Raw genomic sequence first — 25,446 nt, forward strand, 5'->3', positions numbered from 1 at the left:
TTCATTTCCTCAGAGAGGTGTCTAGGGGCATATTTTTTTAAAAATTCCTCCAGCTAGTCTGGTTTTCTGGAGGGACTGGATGTATATAATTGTTGATAAAAGGTCTCGGCTATTTTGTCAGGGTTAGAGGAAATTGTTTCAATAGCTAATTTTATTTTGTATTCTGACTTAAGTAAATTAGCTAACATTTTGTCTGTCTTATTTGCAAATCTGTAAAACTTATGTCTAGTTTTGCGGATAGCTTTCTCAGTTTGTCAAATTTGGCATGCATGCATGCAGTTTTTGCCTTGTTTCTTCTATTAGCTTCCTGTTACGAGTGGAAGGTTGTAATCTGTTAGTATGCTCTAGCATGGCAAGCTCGGATTCTAGGCGATTTTGTACTTGCATTCTCTCTTTCTTTTTCTTAGAAGCACATTTATCAAGCATCCGCTAATGAAAGATTTATGAGCCACCCAAACCCAATCTATTGATGTATCAGAAGTTACATTGTCTTGGTTAAAAAATTTTCATCTCCTGTGAAATATACATTCAGGATCTGCTAGTAGACTTTCATTTAATTTCCAGTTAGGTCGCTTAAGTGCAGGGACTTGTAAATGAAGTGTTAGCACAATATCATGATCAGACCAGGCACATTGTATATGCTTTGAATCAATTAGAGAGGTAGCATCTGAAGTGTTCACTGAAATATAATCGATTCTAGAATAGGAGCCATGTGTGTGGGAGTAATCCCGTTTAGAGCCATTTATTTCTCTCCAAGAGTCCGTGAGACTATGTGTATGGACTAATTGGTCCATTTTTTAGTAATTGTTCTGTATTGTGTAGAGCGAGCTGACGATGACTTGTCTAATGTATGACTGAAGGGTAGGTTAAAATCTCCTACCCACAGGAGCCTGGTCAGGCTTGAGTCTGGTAGGAGATTACACATTGTTTCAAAAAATGGGTAGGGGCGCAGTAACTGGGGCATAAGTAGATATAATAGTATAGTTTTGGTCATATACTGTACCCTGGAGTATAATATATTGGCCATTGGTGTCTATGTTCGTGCCAAGAGTTATAAAGGGGAAGTCCTTATGGATGAAAATAGCCACTCCTCTATGTTTACTAGTAGTGGAGGCAGAAACGAACTAGAGGGGGCGGGCCATGGTGTGTGATGCGCAGCCGGGCCCCCTCCGTACGAGATTTTCGGACCGAATTTTAGTGGCGCGCGGGCTGCCGGGGGGCCCTGAGGGGGTGCGGGCCCTGGCCCGCTCGCTCCCCCGGTAGTTCCGCCAGTGAGTGGAGGCAAGGTAGTGTGTGTTGTATTGTTTATGAAAAAATTTGGGGTAAGATTTCTGGGTAAAGTGTGTATCTTGGAGACATATGATATCTGGAGAGAGGTGCTTGTACATATGAAATGTTAGTTCCAAGCCGAATTGGAGAAACCGCACACCTCACAAGATCAAAACAGCATGTCCTGGTGCCCGGTGGTAGAGGAATCGGCAACCTCTAAGCCAAGGTACGTCGAAATTCACCGTCACACAGGAATCAAGTTAGCAGGACAAGCGCTTGCAATTTTATTAATGCAGTGCAACATTTTGGGGCACGCCCCTTTGTCAACTTGACAAAGGGGCGTGCCCCAAAACATTGCACTGCATTAATAAAGTTGCAAGGGCTTGCCCTGCTAACTTGATTCCTGTGTGCCAGTGAATTTCTACATATTAAATGCTATCCTTCTCTTATTTGGTGAATTGAGACCCTGCACATTATGAGATATTATTTTGATCGCTATTATCTTGCATAGAGATGGTTAGCTTATATTTTGTTTTAGAATGCAGGACCTCAAATCCCCAACATTATCATAAAACATTTTCGAACAAACATTGTGATCCAGCCACCAAAAAAACTAAAAATGAATCAAATAAGATGTAAAGCATTTAGTTAAAACAACTAAGATTAACAGAAAGTAATTTTGCATTGTTAAACACTGTTGTGGAATACCTCATTCCGGGGGGGTTCACTTACAGAAATGTTCTCAGGGGGCAGCAGTAGAAAAGAGTCATCCAACTTAACTCGTCTGAGAAAGAAATACTGTAGGAATAGCGTTCCCTATACAAAAAATAACAGAGAAACTTGAGAATTACCAATGGCAGGGATTTTGTGAGAAGAAGTCCTTTTGGAAAATCAGGTTGTCCTTGTTGGGTTCCGCTCGGTAACGGTGATGCCTTTGGTCCACTCGGGATCTGGCCTTGGTGAAGCAGATGGTGATCGGCTGCCTCTTACCAAGGGTGAGCCTGCATCCAGGGTAGTAATTATCTGTTGCTTTCCCCTCCCATTGAAAATTGGAATCCCCATCTGTACTTTATTTTGTGTTTTATCAGTAGCGCCGTTACTGGTTTGATCAGCCTCCTCTTTTGGAGGGTAGCAGGCACTGCACGTGTTGCTTGCAGAACCAGGTCTCTTACCTCAACATGGTGTAGTTTAAGTACAATGTCTCTAGGAAGGTTGGGGTTCCGGGGGCAACCCAGGGCCTGGTGAATTCTTTCAATATGGAAATGCCCCTGCGGTAAATCCAGCAACAGCTGGTGCAGCACCTAGTACATCAGGCTTGCTATGTCTGTGACTGTTTCGGGCACTCCTCTTACCCTTAGGTTTCCCCTCCGTGTTCTGTTTTCGTCCTCCACCTTATTCTCCAGCTTGGGCCTGGTGTGTGGCAATGTGTTTTTGATCCTCTTGGAGGGCTGCTGCATGGCCATCTGCAGGGTATTCCAGCCTGTCGACCCTGTCCCCTAGTTCTCGGATCTGCCGGGAGAAATCTGTAACTGCTGCTGTAAGTTCAGTTTTGAATAGTTTTTGTACCATTTGCAATGCGGCTTGTGTATCAGCACTCGTTACCTGCGGCTCGGAGTCAGAGCTATGTTCTGTCCATGGTGACAAAGATTGCTGTTGCACATTGTTGGAACATCGGTGGTATTTGAAGTTGCTGCTTCTTTTTCGCAGGTGGCGGGCCCATGCTGCCGATCAGGGTATGCTCACAAGATTGTAGAATCCCTTTGTAGGGTGTTTAGGATTTCTCAGCTAGATATTGCTTTAATCAGCAGGTTGGGTACGGAGCGATTACAGGCAAATTCTTCCTGTTCAGGTGCGCGCATGCGCCCCCTCTCTCCATTCAATTTTAACAATCTTCAAAACATTTTAATTTGGATAAGCATAGATAACCTATTTCACTTTGAGCACAGGTGAATCAAACTAAGCAACATACTCTTGTTATCTTACTACTGAGACTTAAGAATTAAGACTTACCACAGTTTGGTAGAAAAGCTATAGGATCTGCAGGTATGGTCATTGTGATTGGCTGTTTAACACGACAAGGAATGTAAAGAAAAAGCAGGGCCGACTAGCACTCAAACAAATCCACAGGACCAGCCTATGACAAGTGGTTGCAAAACGTGTAGGGCCGATGGAGATGCAGATATACATTTTTTTAAACTTTGTATAAACAAAAATATTTTTTTAACTTATTCTCTCTGGTCCTGTGGATCCATTTGAGTGCCGGTCGGCCCTGCTTTTTCTTTACATTCCTTGCCGTACTACTCCATAAAGCTGGGGGTCTGGGGCTGGTGCACCCAAACCTACAATTCATTCTGGAGCACCATGTTTTTCCCACTATTGAAATGTTTAACACGACAGGCATCCACTCACATGAAACTTTCCCTTACTAGAAAACAATTAGTATGGCAGATTTATTAATAATAATAATAATACAAACAATAACAGACTAAGGCAATGTATAGTAAACAGTGATGGGCGAATTTGTCCCATTTTGCTTCGCCACAAAATTCGCGAAATGGGCAAAAAATTAGCGAAACCACGATTTTGACACCGGCGCCCATTAAAGTCAATGGGCGAATTTTCACTGGCGGAGCAACACACAAATTCACCGCAAATTTGCGCCTGCTGAATAAATTAACCCATCAGTAATAGTATATATATCAAAGAAATTTTTTTTACAGTCCATCCAGGTCATGTCCCAAACCCTTAGTTCCTACCATATCTGCCTCAAACTCACACTTATATTTGCCATAGAATTCTGGCTCTTCTAAGGAAAACAGTTGTGTGGAAAGCAAATGCTGCATTACTAACATGTATGTTTGTGAAGGCATAGTGTCAGGTCTGGATCTTTTAATTCTCATTATTTTCTTTAATTTATTATTCGTTGTAGATGCTATCTGCTATAATAAGATCTACTGCATGCAGATCATCTACTCAGCAGCTATGAGTTAAACAATCTGATTCCTCAGATTTAAATAACAGTTCCTTCTAATTGTATATATGGTTATGGCACACTTTTTAAGTGAAGGAAACCTTTTGCTACCCTCTATACTCCACTTCCAATGAACAAAGTTTTTGAAAACAGAATAGTGTTATTCCTCTATTGAAGGCATTTAAAAGAAGAAATTACAGAACAGAAAAATTAATGTTATCATGCATTGATACCATGAAACCATAAGATATAAATTGAATTTATGAAAAACAGAGTTGATTATAATCTGTTGGTTTCATTTGTGACGTTTGTAAAATGGATTCACAAATTGCAACTGATATCTTTAATATGGAAATTAGCCAAATAAAGGGTTGAAATTGGAAAATATTTAGTTGCAAAACACATGCTGTCCTTAGGTCAGATGGGTGACTTTTTCAAGAGGTTAAATCTTTAGGAGGACCACCTGTAGTTAAGCTTCTGGAGTTGAGGCATAAAACTATAAGGAAGAGCTTGGAAAGTAGTAACCCTGGTGCCAGGGTTTGGCATGTGGTTGATCAGAGATATATATATATCCTGGTACATATTGGTACTAATAAAATAATTAATGGTAGATGGTGGACCTTAAAGAGTGAGTTCTAGGAGCTAAGATCATTTTGTCATTGCACTTATTTTAAGGGAGTTTAAGGCCATAAATACATGGTTAAAGGTTTGGTGTAGGAAAGAAGGGTTTGGGGTCCTAGAGCACTGGATTGATTTTTCAGGTATGGGATCTGTTATCCAGAAACTTGGGACCTGGTGCTTTCTGGATAATGGATCTTTCCATAATTTGGATCTTCATACAGTACCTTAAGCCTACTAAAAAAGTATTTAAACATTACATTTTTATTTTGGGTCTACCTGAGGCATCTAAGGGGGATAATTAAAGGTCAGCTCAAGCCAGAGTGGGAGACCTCCAGTATGGGAATAGACATAGGAAAGCTGCTTGTATGAGCTCACTGAGAGAATTGAAATCACCACAAGGTTTGGGAATCTGTTTGTTTTTTAATGTTCTCTGTTTTGGGTAGACAGGTGATAGGCCTACTCCTGGTTAGGAAAGGCAACTGGCCTTTGTTAGTTAGAAGCCCATTAAGTGGCAAGGATTTTAATTTGAACTGTTTATTTGAAAAACTGCCAAAAAGAGACTACACTCTCTGTGATGTGTTATGCCATGGCTGCTTTACCCCAGAAAGCTTTTCCCAGCTACCTAATCCCTGAATATATATATATATATCCCAACCCCCACCTAATGGTGTCTTTGGAAGAGATCACTCTGAATAAAGAGAAAAGCAGGTATGGTCTTTCTCCCCCAAAAGATAATATTCTCTATTTTTCACTTAGTTAGGACTAATGCATGGGGCGCGTCAGCTTATGCATACTTTGTCCAAACTTTGTAACTAAAACTCTCTATTTACTAAATGTTACCTTTAAGTTGTGCAAAAATAAGTTTCCCCTGGGGGCTATATTTTGGAGTGTTGTGGTTAAGTTGTGTAGTATATATATATATCAAGCCACACCTAAAAAGGGATGTGCTGCATATATGTTTTCATCCCTCAAAACTGGTGGAATGAAACATATGACTGGGCTGCAAATGTAAATAGTTACACATACTTTAGAAGGGACAAAGGGAGTAAGAGTTTACAAAAGAGAGCATGGGGTGTATGTGGGAATCCAATGGATAGAGATTTCAGATGGACTAAAGTTACTAGCCTCCCAGTATAAATGAGGAGAATGAAGCTAGTCTACTTCTACAAATGGAAAAGGTTTCCCAACTAGGTCAAGTTGTTATTATGGTACATAATTATCCAGACATCGATGGAGTATTAAAATATGTTTTTATGCTAAATGACAATTTTTATGCCAGGTAGTTCAGGAAAGATGGATTTGGTAGTAACTAATAATACCAAATTCATCTACAGCATTTGCATGGGTGAGAATTTAGGGAACAGTGTTCATACCATGGTCTCTTTTGAGACTTTTGTATAAGTTTTAGACATGGCATTATATGGGTATCTCTGCAATATATTAAGTGGGAAAGATCTTTTTTCAAGTTTAAACAATAGCCCATTTTCAACCCCCTCCACTCTCCTCTACTGCCCCCCCCCCAATGATCCCTCCACTGAAAGATATCTTCCCCTGAAAAGTTCCTATGTGCTGACCTGCCATAAATATGCAGAGTTGCACAGTGGAGTTTAAAGGTGCCATTTTTTCCTCTGTCTTCAGATCCTCATCTGTCATTTCTCAGATAAGGATCTTGAAGGAGCATATGCAGCCAAAGCTGATTCAGGACATGGATTCACCTGTGCATGCTCCTGCAAGATCCATGTCAATGATCTAACAGAAGAGGATTGAAGACAGGAGAAAATAGCACCAAAGATATTCCAAAGCAAAACCTTTATGGTTTGCTAGAAGTATTGTCATAGAGTTTGGTAAAAAAAACACGCATTTAAGGCATTCAAATTAGCAGGGAGACTTTTATTAGGGTACAAAGAGCCTAATAGAAAATAAAAACAGAATTGCAGTGAGGACAAAAATCATGCAAATTTATTTTTTAAATATGTAAATAGTAAAACAAATAATCAAGAAGGGATGGGACCCTTAGCATCACATGGAGGTCAATTGGTTTATTAGACCAGGGAAAAAGCAGAGATTTTGAAGTCATAATTTTAATCTGTTTACACAGTTAAGGAACCAGCTAATGGATGTTTCTTCTTTTAACAGACCAAGTTCTTATAATATAAATCTTGATCACTTGCTAACTCAGGCCAAAGTTCAAAAGAGACTAGAACATGTACAGTAAAAGTAAACAAAGGTCAAGGACCAAAACCTTTTCATCCCTGGGTACTAAAAAAGCCTAGTTCTGTGATTGCCAACCATTTAAACCTTTCTAATTTTTCAGGATTCTTGGTATCTGGCATGGTACCTGCCAAGAGTGCTAAGGGTGAATTTAATTAGATCTTGCCAGACAAATATAATTGTTTTCTATGAATAGGTGAATGGAAGTCAGATAATCATTGGGATGATCTACTAAGGTTTTGCTAAAGCTTTTAAAAAAGTACTACAGAAAAAGGTTACTGATTAAATTAAGGAAAATTGGACTGGAACCCAATATTTGTACTTGGATAGAAAACTGGCTGCAGGATAGATAACAAAGAAAGGTGGCAAGTGGAACATTTTATAATTGGACCAGTGTTGTTAGAGGAGTGCTATAAGGCCCTGCCTTTCATCTTTTGCTTTTAATTAGTTTATCAGAGATCCTGCTTTCCCCTTTGGTGTAAGAGTCCTAAAGGAGCTGATAAAAGGGTATTTGTAGCAATGTAAAAGTTATTGTTGGATCTGTCCTATTTAATCTATGCATATATTTTTTTTTAAATGTAAACTTTATTCATTTTTTTGTAAGAAAAACAAGCAATAAACAGCTCTGGATATATTAACATTAGTCTCTGGCTTTGTTCATACAATGGTCATAATTTCACAAGCATTGGAAATTGATGCATGTTTATGTGAGGTATATCATGCAATGTCCTCTATATTACTTGGTGCTGCTCCAAGTCCTGTCTCCCACCAGGGACTCCATATTTTGTCAAATTTAGAAGCGCTGCCTCTTGCTTCATAAGTAAGCTTGACCTTAGGTATTGTCGAGTTAACGATGTTAATCCAGAAGTCCCTTGTGGGCCCCATACAATGCATTATCACACATTTTTTTCATAGAACAGCAAGACCCGAAATCTCAGTCTTGAGTGGGCTGTGGGTACCAGGTGATCCACCACTCCCAGTAGACACACTATAGGGGAGAGTACATGCGGGAAGTCTAGGGTGGTCACTAAGGAAGCCATTGTTTACGACCAAATAGTAAGGGTTTTGCAAAATGCATGAGATGTAATGCGTGCAAAACATTGAAGCACAAACAAAGACAAGTGAGCCAGTTTAAATCTAATCAAACAAATAGAGTATACACAATCAAAAAATTGATCACTTGTGACACAACGAATGTAGTTTATCTGTTAGAATGCCCTTGTGGCAAACAGTATGTAGGCAGGACCACAAGGAAATTAAAGTTGAGGATTGGCGAACATATAAGGAATATCAAAAAAGGCGTAAAAACACACAGTGTATCGGAACATTTTTTGCACCACCACAATAGTGATCCGAACAATTTAAAAGTAATAGGTATTTCCCATAAATCAAAAGGTTGGAGGGGTGGAAACAATACACAAATAATATCCCAAGAAGAAACAAGGTGGATTTTAACCCTGAAAACATTGGTGCCTTTTGCTTAAATATCGAGCTGGATATAAACTGCTTTTTATGAATTGTAATTTTGCATTTTATTGATATTTATGTGTATTTATTTATTGACTTTTTAACCTAATTGGATGGATGTAATTAACCAATTAATTAAGCAATGAATTTGACCAATCAACTTATTTAAGGGGAGTACTATAGGATTGCTCCAATAGAATGGACAGGAGCCTCTGAGGAAGTGAGATTCTCACGAAACGAGTAAGGCTGAAATTTCCAGTTTTAAATGTAAGTCTGGATATGCATTTGTTACAATAAAGCTCAATCATTTTCCAGCCCACAGAGTTCCGTGACTGACCCTCCTGGAGATCCGTAGCTTGTTTGAAGCAACCAGGAAGTGAAGGGAAGATTGTGGGCAAGTGGAACAGACACTTGGAGTGTCTGCCAGGTAGATGAGCATATCATCTGTATATAGTAATATCTTTTCTGTGAGAGGGCCTCGATTGAGGCCGATAATTTTATCAGATGCAGGATTGCTATGGCTAGGGGTTCTATTGCTAATGCAAAGAGAATGGGGGAGAGGGGACAACCCTGATGGGTGCCTGTGGCAAGTCGGAATGGGGTGGATATCAGACCATTTACTCTGATCAGTGCTGTTGGCTGGTCGTATAACATCTGAAGCCATTTTATAAAGTGGTTGCCCAAATCAAACCTGTGGAGAGGTAGGGCCATTCAATAGAATCAAATGCTTTTGCTGAGTCTTTTTTTTTAAAAGGTTTTTATTTTTTTTGTTTTTAACAACACACAGACAAGACAGTCACAGTCCATGTACAATTCAGGAGAAACCACACAGCATTATTCACTGACAGAGCAATCTCAAAACTTATACAGTACAGGGAAAAAATAGAAGGTAGCAATACAGGTCAAATCCTGATAAACGGTCTGAGTACGACCCAACCAAGCTCAAGTGTTGGGTTAGCATCTAACCAAGAGGCCCAGATAATATTTTGAATTTAGTAGGTGAGCCTCGAGCTGCATACGTTAGTTTTATAAGTGGTAGAGTTTTGTTCACCAGTGTAATCCAATCCAGCAGCTTCGGTGACTCAGAACTCATCCACTTAATGGCAATTAGTTTTTTTGCATAAAACAAGACTGCCCTCATCAGTTTCCTGGAGTCAGCCCGAGGGAGGAGGTCCTCCACTACTCCTAGGAGACACACCTCTGGAGACTTAACCCTAGGCAAAGCCAGATTCTCATCTATGTAACCCATCACCTCAGACCAATATCTGCTAATGTGGACACATTCCCTTACCATATGCTCAAAGCCCACATCCACAACTTGGCATTTTGGGCACTCGGCATTAAGTGATTTCCCCATAAATTTCAACCGAAGTGGAGTGATATATACCTGGTGGAAAAATTTAAATTGTATAAATCTATCTCTCGTGGCAATGAGGAAGTCATATATGTGAGCAGTTGCTTCTGCCCATTGTTCCTCGTCAAGGGCAGGAATCACCTTAGTCCACTTAAGTTGTGCTTTGGCAAAAGGGGTAGGTGTGGCTGGCGGCAGTAATTTGTATAAATGTGAGAGTAACTTATCTGCGTCGGGTTTCCAGAGCCTATCCTCCCATACAGTTGTGCCCAAAGTCGGTTTGAGAGAACTAAATTGTGACTGAAAGGCATGACGCAACTGCAAATATCTAAAAAATTGTAGACAGCGATTTCCCAATTTCTCTTTCAGCACTTCAAACTGGGGGAAAGTGCCGTCCACTATTAGATCGGATAGCCACTTGATTCCCATCTGGGGCCAGTAATAGAAGTCAGGAAGATCGAGAAACTGCTGGAGATTAGAGTTTCTCCAAATGGGCACATGCGGGGAGGTACCATTGCTGACCCTCGACTTTTGTCTCATTACCTTGTCCCATACTCTGATAGGGGTACTAAGAACTTCAGGTATTTCAGGTGAGTCTTTAAGGGATCTGTATGGCGCATTACGCAGGGCCTCTAGCGAACCCATAATATTACCGTGCAAGACTGTTAAGGGGTTATCAGGATCTGGATTGAACCAATTATGTACATAAGTTAGTTGTCCGGCAAAAAAATAGTGCTGCATATGAGGTAAGGCCAGGCCTCCTGTGTGATACGAGGCTGTTAGAGTGTCCCAACCGACTCGTGGGGATTTATTTGCCCAAATAAAGGACCTCATTTCACTATTAAGTCTAGTAAAGAACCGGTTTGCCAGCATTACCGGAGCATTTTGGAGCGGGTAGAGGAATTTCGGGAGGTAGATCATTTTAAAAAGGTTTATTCTGCCCCAAACCGTTAACAGTAGTTTAATCCAGTGCAGAGCATCGTTCTTAAATTTGGCAACAATCGGATCTAGATTGGTTTCACAGAATTTGGATGTATCCCTAGTAATTTCTATGCCTAGGTATCTGAATTGGGAAACCCATTTGAGACCATTGCAAGTATCCCCCACTCTTGAGTCCGTCAGAGAAAATAGGTTGCTCTTTTGTCTATTTATCCGAAGCCCACTGTAGTCACCAAAGATTTCTACCGTGGATAAGGCTTGTGTAAGGGAGTCACCATCATGATTCAGAAATAGGATTATGTCATCCGCATATAAGGCTATTTTGTCTTCCGTCTTGTTGACCCTAAGGCCTCGAATCCCTGCATTAAGACGTATCGCTATGGCAAGGGGCTCGACCACCAAGGCAAACAGGAGGGGGGACAATGGGCAGCCCTGCCTAGTCCCTCTGCCCAGAGCAATTTTATCAGATAGGATGGTATTAACACGAATACGTGCAGTGGGTCTTTGGTATAACAACTGCACCCAAGCAATAAACCGAGGGCCGAACCCGAACTTTTTTAACACTGCCCATAGGAAGGTCCAGCTAAATGCTTTTGTGATATCGAGGGACGCTAGTAGGCCCTCAGAGTGTGTCACCTTGGAATATTGAACGTGAGTAAAGACTCTTCTCAGGTTCAGGGAAGTAGTTTTTTTAGGCATAAAACCCGACTGATCACAATGTATCAGCTCCGTTATGACTCTCCCAAGCCTATTTGTTAGTGTTTTTGCCAAAATTTTGGCGTCCGTATTGAGCAGGGAGATAGGCCTGTAAGAGTCACAACGGGTCGGATCCTTCCCAGGTTTAAGAATTAGTACGATCACCGCCTCATAGAATGAGTCAGGGAGCATATGGGAGTCTAAAGATGCATTAAGGACCTTAGCTAAGTGGGGAGCTAGTTGTTTGCAGAGGAGTCTATACCAGGCAGCCGGCAGACCGTCCGGGCCAGGGGTTTTGTTGGAAGGTAAAGCCCGGATTGCCTCAGCAATTTCCTGGGGAGAGATAAGATTATCTAGGAAACTACTTTGCTCAGCAGACATCCTGGGAACGGGACTGCTGTCTAAATAGTTCTCTAAATTGGTTCCGTCATTAGGGTGCTGTTCAGCATAAATGTCACTAAAGTTCGAAGCGAACACATTAGCTATTTGTTGAGGGTTTGTATGAGGACTGCCGACATTGTCAGTAACAGTTGAAATCACCGTAATATCCTCCTTAGTTTTAGAAAGGTGGGCCAAGACCTTACCATTTTTGTCCCCTGATTCAAACACTTTTTGGCTCAGGTACAATAGTTTCTTCCTAGTCATATTCACTAATTGCATGTCTAACTCCTTTTGGGCCTTTACTAACTGGGCATGTTGTTCCTCCGTTTTTCCCATGGCAAATATGTCTTGGGCCTCTTGCAAGCCTGCCTCTTTTTGCGTCAAGACCTCCCTAGCATCCTCCCTGGCACATTTTATAGCAGTAATAAGAGACCCCCTGGACACTGCTTTAGAGGCATCCCAAGTTATATTAGTACTCGCAGTGTCGACATTAGCCTCCCAATATTGGTCACAATCTTGAACACATTTGGATGCGATTGATTCGTTAGTTAACCACAATGGGGAGAGACGCCATAAAGCATGTTTGGAAGCTATACCCAGAGAAATTGTAAGCTCAAGTGGGGAATGGTCTGAGTGTGCCCTTGGTAGATATTGGATCTCCTGGAGAAATTGTGCAAAGTTAACGGTGCCTAATGCCAAATCAATGCGTGACAGCGTGCTGTGAGATTTAGAGTGACACGAGAATTGTGTTTCTGCTGGATATTTAGTACGCCATAAATCAAGAAGCCCTAGAGCTGCCATCCATCCCCTGAGATGGCCGGCTGTAACGATCGCCGCCCGGAGCAGGCACAGGAGCTCCGGGCGGCGCGTCCATCCTTGCCGGCGTCGCTCCCAAAATGGCGGCGCCCATGGCCGCCACGTGGGTAGCGGCGCCGGGCGATGACGTCAGCGCGCCGAGGTTGGCGCAGAGCGTCAATGACGTCGGAATGGCGCCAAATTTGAAAATAAAAACTCCAACTAGACGCCAGAATGGCGCCCAAGTATAGGATTACTTTCCCTAAGCATATCCTGGGTTCCCTGTGTGCCTTATTGCCTTATCCTGTTCCTGCCTTGTATCCTGACCCCTTGCCTGGACTTTGGACTTCGTTGTATTCTGCCTGCCTGTGAACTCTTGCCTGGATCCTGACTATTCTTCATTTAACCCTTTGGACACCGCGACCTTGTTCCCTCAAGAGGGCTTCCTCCTTGATCCTGACAACCTCCCTGGAGGGAGCTCCCGGCTCCCTGACATTATACTTGGGCCATGGATCCCACTGAGGAAGCTCCGCCGGATTTCGGCAGGGCCTTTCGAGGTCTGCATACCCGCATGGAGGCGTACTAAGCTCGGCAAAATTATGTCGGACACACGCTGGAGGCGATTTTGGAAAAGTTATCCATGCTAACGCCGACTACTCCAACGCCGAAAACGCCCACGCTAGTTGCTGCCGATATGGCTACTCCATCCACCACTTCTGGTCTGCGAATTCCTGCACCGCCTCTCTACAGCGGCGACCCTCAAGCCTGTCGTGGTTTTGTGAATCAGTGCCAGATCCGGTTCGCCCTACAACCTGCAGAATTCAACTCTGAACGAGCAAAGGTTGGTTTCGTGATCACTCATCTGGCGGGGAAAGCGCTTGAATGGGCTTCTCCACACTGGGAGAAGGAGTCTCCCTTAATTGACGATTCCAAAGCCTTCCTTCATGAATTCCGGACGGTGTTCGATGCTCCCGGTCGGGTGGCGACGGCCGCTTCTCGTCTGTTCCAGATCCGCCAAGGTAATCGCAGTGTAGCGGAATATGCCATTGAATTCCGTACCCTCGCTGCAGAGACTTGCTGGAACAATGATGCCTATCACGCTGCTTTCTACAATGGTCTCTCTATCCGCCTCAAAGATGACCTGGTCTCCCGTGAATTACCCACGCAAGTAGAAGATCTCATTGCTTTGTCTGTCAAGGTGGACACTCGTCAGAGAGAACATCAAGCTGATAAGGACAGAGTCAAGAAATTCCCACCCATGTTGGCTCCTCGCTTTCAAAGACCTCTATTACCTCCTACCTCCTCGCAGCCTTCAGTTATTCCTCCGGAGGAACCTATGCAAGTCGGAAGAGCTCGTCTCTCTGAACAGGAGAAACTCTGGAGACGTACGGCTGGACTTTGTCTCTACTGTGGGGGTCATTCTCACTTTGCCAACTCCTGTCCTGTGAAGCCTCTGAGTTCCCCTCTTCAAGGTAACCTTGCAAAGACTCATGTAGGGGGTGTTACTCCCAAGTCACAAGAGAACTCTCATAGGTTTCTTCTGCCTTTACAGATTCGTCTGCCATCTAAGACCATTGTTGGCTCAGCTTTTATTGATTCTGGGGCTGCTGGTAATTTCATGGACGCTCTCTTTGCCAAGCATATGAATGTTCCCCTGTTTCCATTGACTACTCCTCTCCGTGTCACTGCTATTGACGACAGACCCCTGGAGGCTGAATTCATCTCCATGACGACTGGGGAATTGCCTGTGCAGGTTGGGACGCTGCATAAAGAAAGACTTTCGTTCCTAATTATTTCCTGCCCATCCGTTCCAGTTGTTTTGGGGCTCCCTTGGCTGCGTCTGCATAATCCCTCCATTGATTAGTCCGCTGGACAGATTTCTCGTTGGAGCCCATTTTGTCAGCAGCACTGCCTTCCTGCTGAACCCCTCCAGAGGCTGAATATCTCTTTGTCGGATCTAAAGACTTTACCCTCCTTTTACAAGGACTTCGCTGATGTATTCTGTAAGAAGTCTGCAAAATTCCTTCCTCCACATCGACTATACAATTGTCCTGTCGATCTCCTGCCTGGAACCATGCCCCCTAGAGGTCGTACTTACCCTCTCTCTCCAGCGGAGACCACTGCCATGAAGCAGTATATCCAAGAAAATCTCCAGCGGGGGTTTATTCGCCCTTCTACCTCTCCTGCCGGGGCTGGATTCTTCTTCGTGGAAAAGAAGGATGGAGGCCTACGTCCTTGCATCGACTACCGGGGTCTTAATAAAATTACGGTTAAGAACCGGTATCCCTTGCCCTTGATTGCCGAACTCTTTGACCAACTGAAGGGGGCTAAAATCTTCACTAAGTTGGATCTCCGTGGGGCGTATAACCTTATCCGCATCCGGGAAGGTGACGAATGGAAGACAGCATTCAACACTCGGGATGGGCACTATGAGTACCTCGTAATGCCCTTTGGTCTCTGCAATGCCCCCGCTGTCTTTCAAGAATTCGTGAACGACATTTTCCGGGATCTCTTGGGAAATTTTGTGGTCGTGTACCTTGATGACATCCTGATTTTCTCCAAGGACCTTACAAGCCATCGTTCCCAGGTGAAGGAAGTACTCTCTCGTTTGAGGAAGAACTCTCTCTTTGCCAAACTGGAGAAATGTGTGTTTGAAGTGTCCAAGATCCCTTTTCTGGGCTATATCATCTCCCCAGAGGGTTTCGAGATGGATCCTGTGAAAGTGTCTGCAATCCAAGAGTGGCCCCTACCGCTGAGCACCAAGGCAATCCAGAGATTCATTGGTTTTGCCAATTACTACCGGCAATTCATTAAGGGATTCTCTTCTCGTATTGCTCCTATCCTGGCCCTCATCCGAAAAGGGGGCAAACCCAGCTCATGGCCCCCACCTGCTATTGAAGCTTTTCAATCCTTGAAGGATGCCTTCACTTCTGCTTCGGTTCTCCGCCATCCTGATCCGGAGTTACCTTTCTTCATCGAGGTGGATGCTTCTGAAGTTGGAGCTGGAGCTATCCTGTCCCAAAGATATCCCTCTGATGGGAAGCTGCACCCATGTGCGTATTTCTCTAAGAAGTTCTCTCCTGCAGAACAGAATTATGATGTTGGAAATCGAGAACTCCTGGCTGTTAAGCTTGCCTTAGAAGAGTGGCGTCACCTCCTTGAAGGTTCCTTGATTCCAGTCACAATCTAAACGGATCATAAGAATCTTGAGTTCATTCAATCTCTCAAGAGGCTGAATCCCAGACAAGCAAGGTGGTCTCTCTTCTTCTCCCGATTTAACTTTGTCTTGACTTTTCGCCCTGGCTCCAAGAATCGGAAAGCCGATGCTCTGTCTCGAAGTTTCACTCCGGTGGATCGTACTCCAGAAAGACTAGAGCCTATCATCCCTCCTGTCAAGATCATCGCTTCATTGTATCCTCAGTTTGCTGATCAAATCCTGGCTGGTCAATCTTCTGCCCCTCCTGATACCCCCATTGGAATGGCTTTTGTACCTCCTGAACTTCGGCTACCTATCCTGCAACAGACTCATAGTTCCAAACAAGCTGGACATCCTGGTCCTGTTAAAACTCTTGAACTTTTACGTCGTCTAGTTTGGTGGCCGACAATCCGTAAAGATGTCAAAGACTTTGTTTCTGCCTGTACCGTTTGTGCCACTTCCAAGTCCAGTCATTCTCGCCCCAGTGGGTTACTACAACCGTTGCCGGTTCCCTCTCGTCCTTGGACGCACTTGGCTATGGACTTCATTGTTGAACTCCCTCCAGTGGGAACACAGTGATCTGGGTTGTCATTGATCGCTTTAGCAAGATGGCCCACTTCATCCCTCTACGGAAGCTTCCATCTGCAGTGGAGTTGTCACAGTTGTTAATCCAGTTCATTTTTCGCCTGCATGGCTTCCCGGCCGAGATCGTTTCTGACAGAGGGTCCCAATTCACTGCAAAGTTCTGGCGTTCCCTGTGCAAAGATCTGGGTATTAATCTTCATTTCTCCTCAGCTTATCATCCCCAGACGAATGGAGCGGCTGAGCGAGTGAACCAAGCCTTGGAACAGTTTTTGAGAAACCACGTTTCCCTTTGTCAAGATGATTGGTCTGATCTCCTCCCGTGGGCGGAATTTGCTCATAACAATGCCTGCCACACTTCCACTGGAAGGTCCCCATTTATGTCGGTGTATGGTCAACATCCTCAAGCCTTCCCACAAGACTTTGTGTTGTCCGATGTTCCGGCCGCTGATGACCATGCAGCCCACATGTCTGCTATTTGGGCCGCAACCAAGTCCAACCTGGAGAAGAGTGCTCTGGTTCATAAGACGTTTGCAGATCGTAGACGTAGACCCTCTCCTCCCTACAAGGTCGGTGATAAAGTCTGGTTGTCTTCCAGGAACATTCGGTTGAAGGTACCATCTCCTAAGTTGGGTCCGAGGTTCGTGGGTCCTTTTTCCATCCTGGAGGTGATCAATCCCGTGGCTGTCAGACTTCAGCTTCCCCCTGAGATGCGAATTCCCAACGTGTTTCATGTCTCCTTGTTGAAACCCGCCACCTCCAACCGCTTTTCCGTTGTCCAGCCTCCTCCTCCTACCATCTCTGTGGATGGCCAACAGGAATATGAGGTGGAAAAGATCCTTGACTCCAGGATCTCCAGGGGCTCTCTTCAGTACTTCATCAAGTGGAAGGGCTTTGGCCCTGAAGAATGCTCCTGGGAAGGATGCTCTGATGTCCATGCTCCTCGTCTGGTGAGGGAGTTCCATTCCAAATTTCCCCAGAAGCCAAGTCCTGGTGGTCCGGAGGCCCCCCGTGAGGGGGGGGTACTGTAAGGATCGCCGCCCGGAGCAGGCCCAGGAGCTCCGGGCGGCGCGTCCATCCTTGCCGGCGTCGCTCCCAAAATGGCGGCGCCCATGGCCGCCACGTGGGTAGCGGCGCCGGGCGATGACGTCAGCGCGCCGACGTTGGCGCAGAGCGTCAATGACGTCGGAATGGCGCCAAATTTGAAAATAAAAACGCCAACTAGACGCCAGAATGGCGCCCAAGTATAGGATTACTTTCCCTAAGCATATCCTGGGTTCCCTGTGTGCCTTATTGCCTTATCCTGTTCCTGCCTTGTATCCTGACCCCTTGCCTGGACTTTGGACTTCGTTGTATTCTGCCTGCCTGTGAACTCTTGCCTGGATCCTGACTATTCTTCGTTTAACCCTTTGGACACCGCGACCTTGTTCCCTCAAGAGGGCTTCCTCCTTGATCCTGACAACCTCCCTGGAGGGAGCTCCCGGCTCCCTGACACCGGCAGATGCTTCCACACCTGAAAGTCGGTCAGTTTCTGGGTTCACCGTGCTGTTAAAATCATCTAAGTAACAGATAGGATCAGCAGGAAGGGCCAACACCTTTTGAGATATCTGTTCTAATAGTGTAAGGGAGAACGGAGGAGGCATATATATGTTTACAAGGATCAATGGCTGATTGTGAATATTGCAATGTAAAATTATAAATCTACCAAAGAAATCAGTATGGAGGGTGAGGAGTTCAAACGGTACCCCTTTTTTAATCAGTATAGAGACTCCTCTGGAGTAGGTTGAGAAAGGCGCATGATATGCATGTCCCACCCAGTGGCGTTTGAGGGCTAATAGTTTTTGACCAGTCAGGTGGGTCTCCTGGAGTAGGACCACCGCTGGGCGCCGTTTATGAATCAAGTTAAGGACGAGCGCTCTTTTGAATTTGAAAATGAGTTGCCACCAGAGCCAGATGCCCTGTCGTAACCTGTCAGATAGCCAACAATGCATAGACTGTGAGTACATACAACAAAAAACACGACATATAAAACCCCAACTTGATGTACAGATCAGTGTAGTACGTCTCCTTACAAGACTTTCCATGGACTTGAGACCCCCCCACCCTGCCCACCCCCCAAACCTGGGTGGGCCTATACCAAGAACTGTGAACTTGCTGAGGATGATGTCCAATTAGCAAATCAGCTACTCGACAACCAACAAATGTATAAGCCAGGAAGGCGAAAAAGTTAAGTTCCAATTACACCGTGCCGTTGCGCACGTCTTGCTGCACCTCCATAGAAATAGGACTGGAACCAAAAAATGCAATAGGCAACATAGAACAAAAATGCAGAGAGTCTCCTTGCAGAGGGGATATGGCGGGCACTGCCCAGGCCTGCGCAGAAAATGCCCAGGGGGGGGAAAGGGGGGGCACCGTTAGCTTACCAGTACAGGTATCTACTCGGTTCAACGATGAATGTGCATAGTGGCCATCAGATGTAGGGCTGTCCACCACCATAATACATCCGGACTGATGGAAGTGCGGCTGAGGTGTAGGCATTAGGGTGGGGTACTCCCAAACTTGCGTTGACAGCCCTGCAGTCTCCATCTGTCATTTAGGAGCAACTTGAGACAATGATGCAGCTGTAGATGCGACGCACGATGTGTCGTTGAATAGGAGCAGTACCGGCCCCAAAAATACAAACAACGGTGGTTCACAACGGAGCCCCCTCACCAGGATCTTCACCCTCTCGTTGTAGGTCAGGTCGGGGAGCTAAACGCAGTGTATCTAGCCATTGATCAGCTTCTCCTGCTGTTTGAAAAAAATGTGTGCGATTCCCCTTAATGACTCGCAATTTAGCTGGGTACACCATCGAGTAAACAATGCCAGCGCCCCTGAGTCTCCGCTTTACCCCTTGATAGGAGGCCCGCAGCTTCTGCACAGCCTGGGAGTAGTCGGGGTATAGTGAAATGTTCGCGCCATTGAAAGTCAGTTGGCCTGTTTTTCGTGCAGCCACCATAGCTGCGTCACGGTCCCGATAATTTAGGATCCGCATTATCAGGGGCCTAGGAGGAGCGCCCGGTGGCAGGGGGCGCATGGGGACACGGTGTGCCCTTTCAACAACGAAAATGTCAGAAAAAGTGTTCTCACCCAATGTCCGCTTCAGCCAGGCCTCTACAAAAGCTTCAGGGGAGTCGCCTTCACTGCCCTCCGGAAGGCCCACCAAGCGCAGGTTATTGCGCCGATTGCGATTCTCCAAGTCCTCTGCCTTAGCCGAGAGAGCCGCTACTTGTTGCTGTAGAGTAGTTAGCATTCTGGGATAAGGGGCTACAGTATCTTCCAGCGTGGAAATACGAGTCTCGGCTGCAATGGTCCGTTCCCGCAGATTTTGTAAATCTTGGCGTAGGAGAGACGTATCCACTTTAATCGCTTCAAGCTGCGCTGTGGTGCTGGAGTGCGAGCTGGTAATTGCCTCCAGTAGTTCAGCATTTGAGGGCTCACCGGCAGGTAGATCTTGACTAGAGGCAGGTGGAGGGGGAGACCCAGGCCGCGAGGCCAAACCATCCTCGTGGTCCCGCTCAGGATGTGGCGTCTGCAGGTATTTGTCCAGTTTCTGCGACTGTTCAGACTTCCCTCTCTGTCCATACTTTCCCATGGTTGTTATGAAGCAGTAACAGCACAAATTACTTGCCGTTCCAGCTGCTGTGGCAATCAGGATAACTGGGTTGTTAGAGAGCTGCTCTAAACACGACTGTTCAGATCGCCATCTTGGCCACGCCCCCCGCTTTTGCTGAGTCTAGTGAGGCTACTACTCTGTTTCCCGCGTTTTAGTGGAGGATTGACATGCTACACTGGCCTGGATCTTTCCCAGGTTTTGGAATTACTACAAACAATTCCTGTTTCAAAGGATTTCTGCAACGTGGTTAGGAGATGGGGGGCTAATTGTTCTGTTAGAACCTTACACCAGTTGGTCGGCAGACCATCCATACCTGGTGTTTTATTGACAGGAAGGGCTGCTATGGCTGCTTTGACTATTTCTAAGGTTATTGATTGGTTTAGGGAGGTTCTATCTTGCGGATGTAGTTTTGGAATTGGTATGTCGTCTAAAAACTGAATATGCTCATTATTTGGGTGTGATATGGTGGATTGATAGAGGCTCTGTTAAAAGGTTGCAAATTCTTGCACTATATGTTTGGGGTCTGTAGCTACTGTCCCATCTACCCTTCTTATGTTTGGCAGGCCTGTTGTAGGGCTTTGTGTTTTTGGTGAAGTATGCCAACAATCTCCAATTTTTGTCTCCCTGTTCAAACAGTCTTTGGGATTTGTAGAGGAGGACTTCTTTTGTTAGCAGGGTGTTGTGATGTTCTAGGGCATTGCTTTTTGTTTGCAGTAATGTGTATGTTTGGGGTGTAGGATTTGCAATGTTGTTGTTTTCTGCTTGTACCATCTCAGCCTCTGCCTGTTCTATTATTTCTTGGGTTTGCTGTCGGGCTTGTGCTATAGCACCCGCAAGTACTCCTCGCATTACTGCCTTTCTTGCATCCCACAGAACTGCCTGAGAGGCTGACTCTACATTTTATGTAGTCTGAATATCCTTCAGAGTTTGCAACCTTTATAGTTACGTTGGTCAACCAGAGAGGACTGTCTCCACAATTTGGATTCCATTGGGGTGGACCAACGGAGGGAAAGTAGGAGTGGAGAATGGTCAGAGAGAATTCGTGTTAAGAACTGTGCCCTCTCAACAAGGTGAAGGATGTCAGTGGTTACCAGAGCTAGATCTATTCTTGAAAAGGTATGGTGTGTGGTTGAGTGACAGGAGTATTCTCTAGCCTCTGGGTGTTTCCATCTCCATGCATCTACATGGTTGAAGGCTTCTGCCCACTGTGCAAGTATAGTTGGGCCAGGCTCCTGAGAATGTAGGCGATCAGCCAGGGGATGCATTGTGGAGTTGAAATCACCCAGTATACATAGGGGTGATGTTGGCAAGGCTGCTAGTTTGTTGTTGATCAGGCTAATAGGGCCCATTGTATGATGGGGGCATATATATATTGACAATCATAATGGCTTTGTTACACAGCATGCCCTGGAGGATGATGTATCGACCATAGTGGTCAGTGATGACTTGGTTTAACCAGGCACGCTTCAGCTATTACTGCCGCCTGAGGCAGCATTGGAAATGTCGCTCCCCCCTGTCCGTCTGTCGCTCTTACCTAAAGATCGCAGACGGGGGTCCAGAGAGGGGCCACATCGCTAGCGCAGAGAGAAAAATTTAGCTCTCTGCACTAGAAAAGCCGAATGGTCGGCAGACGGGGGTCCAGAGAGGGGCCGCATCGCTAGCGCAGAGAGAAAAATTGAGCTCTCTGCACTAGAAAAGCCGAATTTCCGGTTTAATAACCAGAAATTCGGCTCTTAAAGTTACCAGGAGCGGCTTTTTACCGATCTGAGCATATCTGAGCATCTCGCAAGCATCTCTTGACTCCTTGGAATGTTGCTCTTTGCTTCTGCACTGTTATTGATAGATACTGTTTTCTGTTTGAAGGACTTATTGTATGGCCTGCTGCTTTAATATAAGTGTGCGGAACTCAGGTGTGGGGTTGTTTAAGGGGTCACCAAATCTTGCACCCACTTATGTACTTGCTCTGGACTCCTTTCCTGTTGCAGGTGCTGTGTTAAGCTATACTTATTTAATTAATTTCTACTCCAATGGGCCTGTTTATAACATCACTTATCTGTCAAGATTTCATATTACTTATTTGATGTGAACCTATTTTGTATTTGTTGCACAGGGTTAGCTTTTGGTTAAACAATACATTTTATACATTATGAAATTGACATTTTGCTTTAACAGTTCAATAAAAATGCAGAGTTTCATAATGTTCAGGCTCTAGTCATGAAAAATCTACATTAATTTACAATCGTAATCACTAGGGATCCATTTAATTATTCTTCAGTTTGCAGTGCGATGTCTAATTTCATCAAATGCAACCAGAGGCAATACACATTACTTTTCTCATACATTTACATTGTATTTTTTAAAGATAAGTCAAAAAGACAACAAATGTATTACACCATTGTTTTCTGTTACATACATTCAGCATGAGGCTTCAGTGGTGTAACTAGACCCCTGAGGGCCCTGGTACAGAACTTTACAACAAGGCCCCCCTACCCCCTGCCACTGCTACTGCTGGTCACTGGAACATGTGGGTACAGCTGTGATGGTTTACAGCTGGGAAGTCTCTGTGATCTTCCATTTGTATAAAAAGACTAACAAATTGGAATTCTTAACAGCCACCTTTGTAAGCCAGAAAGGGAACAGCCCCTTTCGTAAATGCAGATCAGGGTTTGAGTCCTTCTGCCAACCACAAAGGCAGCTTCCACAAGGGCCAATCACATGATAGGCCAGGCGTGCCATTATAAGGACCAATCCGACCATGAATTATAATGGTGCCAATCACAGCTAATACTGTTTGGCCAATGGGGTGCCATTTGGTGAGCATGCCCAGTTTAGCCTGAATGTAGGATCCAGACAGTTCACAACTCTTGGGGTCATCTATGTGTATTGAGTTACAGAGGGTTCTGGTTTGTTTGCCCTCACAGTAGGGGTCACTTACCAAGGAATGCAAGCCTGGCTATCCAACATCAAAAACCACATAGGGAAAGGAGCAAAGGTTATCATACACATACCATTTGTTGAAGCATTTAGAAGCAACTAAGCCATAACATAATAGTTGACATATTTCCCTCCCGATTAAAAGTTTGTTTTATCACAATTTCTCCCCCCTTCCAAATAGGGAGCCTGCTGGGGGCCTATACAGGTTCCCAGCAGCCTCACTAGCCAATTCCCATACAATAAAATGTCCGTAGTAGAGAAAAAAAATAGTCTCTTAGAGTCCTGGATGGAGTCTATCCCAAAGCTCCTGTGTTCTCTCCCCCCTCCCACACAGTTACAGTCCATGACACACAGTTTGGTTGCAGATTTCACAAACAATTCCCAGTCACTGAGCAAAAGTCATTACGTTCCAGGGCAAAACAGGGGTATACTGTGAATACACCACATGGTAAACGTGAAAAAAAATCGGAATGTAACCTGAACCCACAGGATTTAGGGAAGATATTTCAGGGCAGCCATCATCAATCCCCTCTCCTCCATATGGGTTATCCAGTAAATGTCACGGTTCTGGCCTCCAGGACAATAAAGGGGTCTCCCAGGGAGAAGGGGACATTCAAAGGTGAAACAGTCTGTAATCCCCTCCCCAGCAGTCAGGCCAGGGGACTCATTGTCAGGTAACCCCAGTAACAAGTGGACCCCAGAGAGTATTCCTAAAGTTTTTTCCCCCCGGCCTTTTCTTTAGTTTCAAATTACCCCCAACTTTTCTAGGGGCCCTAGCCCATGAAACATCACACAGTTTGGGATCCCTCCACCTGGGGAATGTTGAGGGGATGACACTGGGACTCACCAAACATGCACTTTTCTGTCGGGTGTTCATCTGATCCTCTTTCACCAGCTGCTGCTCCTTTGGTGATGGGATATCTTCCTCTTTCTCCTCCATGCAATCTTTTCCCAATTCTTCCAGTCTGGAGATCACACAGCCACTGGACTCCACACAGACAGGGTTTTCACTTGGGGAGGCTGGAGCCTCTGCCAAGCCTTTAGATATGCAGCAACCAAGCTCAGGTTCTGCCAGCCAAGGGATCAAACACCCACTGGACTTCACACAGACAGGGTTTTCACTTGGGGAGGCCGCATCCTCTGCTAAGACTTTAGATATGCAGCAACCACGCTCAGGTTCTGCCATCCCAGGGATCACACAGCCACTGGACTCCACACAGACAGGGTTTTCACTTGGGGAAGCCACAGCCTCTGCCAAGCCTTTAAACGGGCAGCAACCAAGCTCAGGTTCTGCAAGCATTTCTTCCCTACGACGATCTTCAAATTGTAGGATCCCCACATAGTCTCTTATAATATTCAGCTCCCAATAAACCAGTTCAGCTAACCAGTCCCTCCTTTCCTCTGTATCATTCATGCCAATGTATCTAAACCGGCTTGTATAGAGGCTCCAGAACTTCTCCTCTGGGTCACCCACAAAGGTGTTGTAATTACAGAACTTCTGTTGGTCCCAGAGCTCTTGCCATTCCTCCCAGCTGTGGGGAAGGGGGCACACTGTGTAGGAACTATACTTGTATCTCCCACCTGGTTGGTGCATTGTGCTCTACAGGACATAGTAATCAGCCTCCAGGTCTGCCTCCATCCTCACCAGCTGTTCTACCCCATGGGTCAGGGCCTCATCTGCAGAGAGTCCAAGATAGTCACACCTCTGCCAAAACAAGGTGTTCTCCCTGGGATCAGTAGGGATCTGTGGAGTCCAGGAGTCATTAAATGTATCCCATGAGACACTGTATATTCCAGGTGGAGCTTCCATGATGCAGGGATCAAAGGGAGCTGGTACTTTGTTCCTCCAATGTCCTGGTACCCTATCCCACCGCTGCCACCAGTGTTACAGCACAAAGCTGTGAGAGGACGTGGGCATAGGGTAGGACTCACAAACAGAACTCCTTTTAGGGAATGAGCCCTTTATTTAGCATGGCAACTTCACGTAACAGGTTTTTCTCAGAGTCTAGATGGTAGCCAGCCTGCATTCAATGAGTCTGCATGAGGATAATGCCAGGGTTGGGCACTGCTACTGCTGGTCACTGGAACATGTGGCTACAGCTGTGATGGTTTACAGCTTGGAAGTCTCTGTGATCTTCCATTTGTATAAAAAGACTAGCAAATTGGAATTCTTTGGAACAGCCACCTTTGTAAGCCAGAAAGGGAACAGCCCCTGTCGTAAATGCAGATCAGGGTTTGAGTCCTTCTGCCAACCACAAAGGCAGCTTCCACAAGGGCCAATCACATGATAGGCCAGGCGTGCCATTATAAGGACCAATCCGACCATGAATTATAATGGTGCCAATCACAGCTAATACTGTTTGGCCAATGGGGTGCCA

General features: G+C 45.0%; 1 protein-coding gene across 1 annotated transcript; it reads right to left on the reverse strand.

The window, feature by feature from the left end:
• Positions 1 to 22,442: 22,442 nt before the first annotated feature.
• On the reverse strand, positions 22,443 to 25,206 carry LOC108716785. Its single transcript, XM_041562840.1, has one exon. It carries the CDS (start codon positions 24,660 to 24,662, stop codon positions 23,739 to 23,741), a length of 924 nt encoding a protein of 307 aa, XP_041418774.1. The 5' UTR covers positions 24,663 to 25,206; the 3' UTR covers positions 22,443 to 23,738.
• Between the last annotated feature and the right edge of the window lie 240 nt (positions 25,207 to 25,446).

Source organism: Xenopus laevis, chromosome 5L (genome assembly GCF_017654675.1).
Source record: "Xenopus laevis strain J_2021 chromosome 5L, Xenopus_laevis_v10.1, whole genome shotgun sequence".
Taxonomy (NCBI): Eukaryota; Metazoa; Chordata; class Amphibia; order Anura; family Pipidae; genus Xenopus; species Xenopus laevis.

Excerpts from the sequence above, each read along its gene's own strand:
- LOC108716785 (XM_041562840.1), bottom strand. The coding sequence starts at position 24,662 with ATGCACCAACCAGGTGGGAGATACAAGTATAGTTCCTACACAGTGTGC.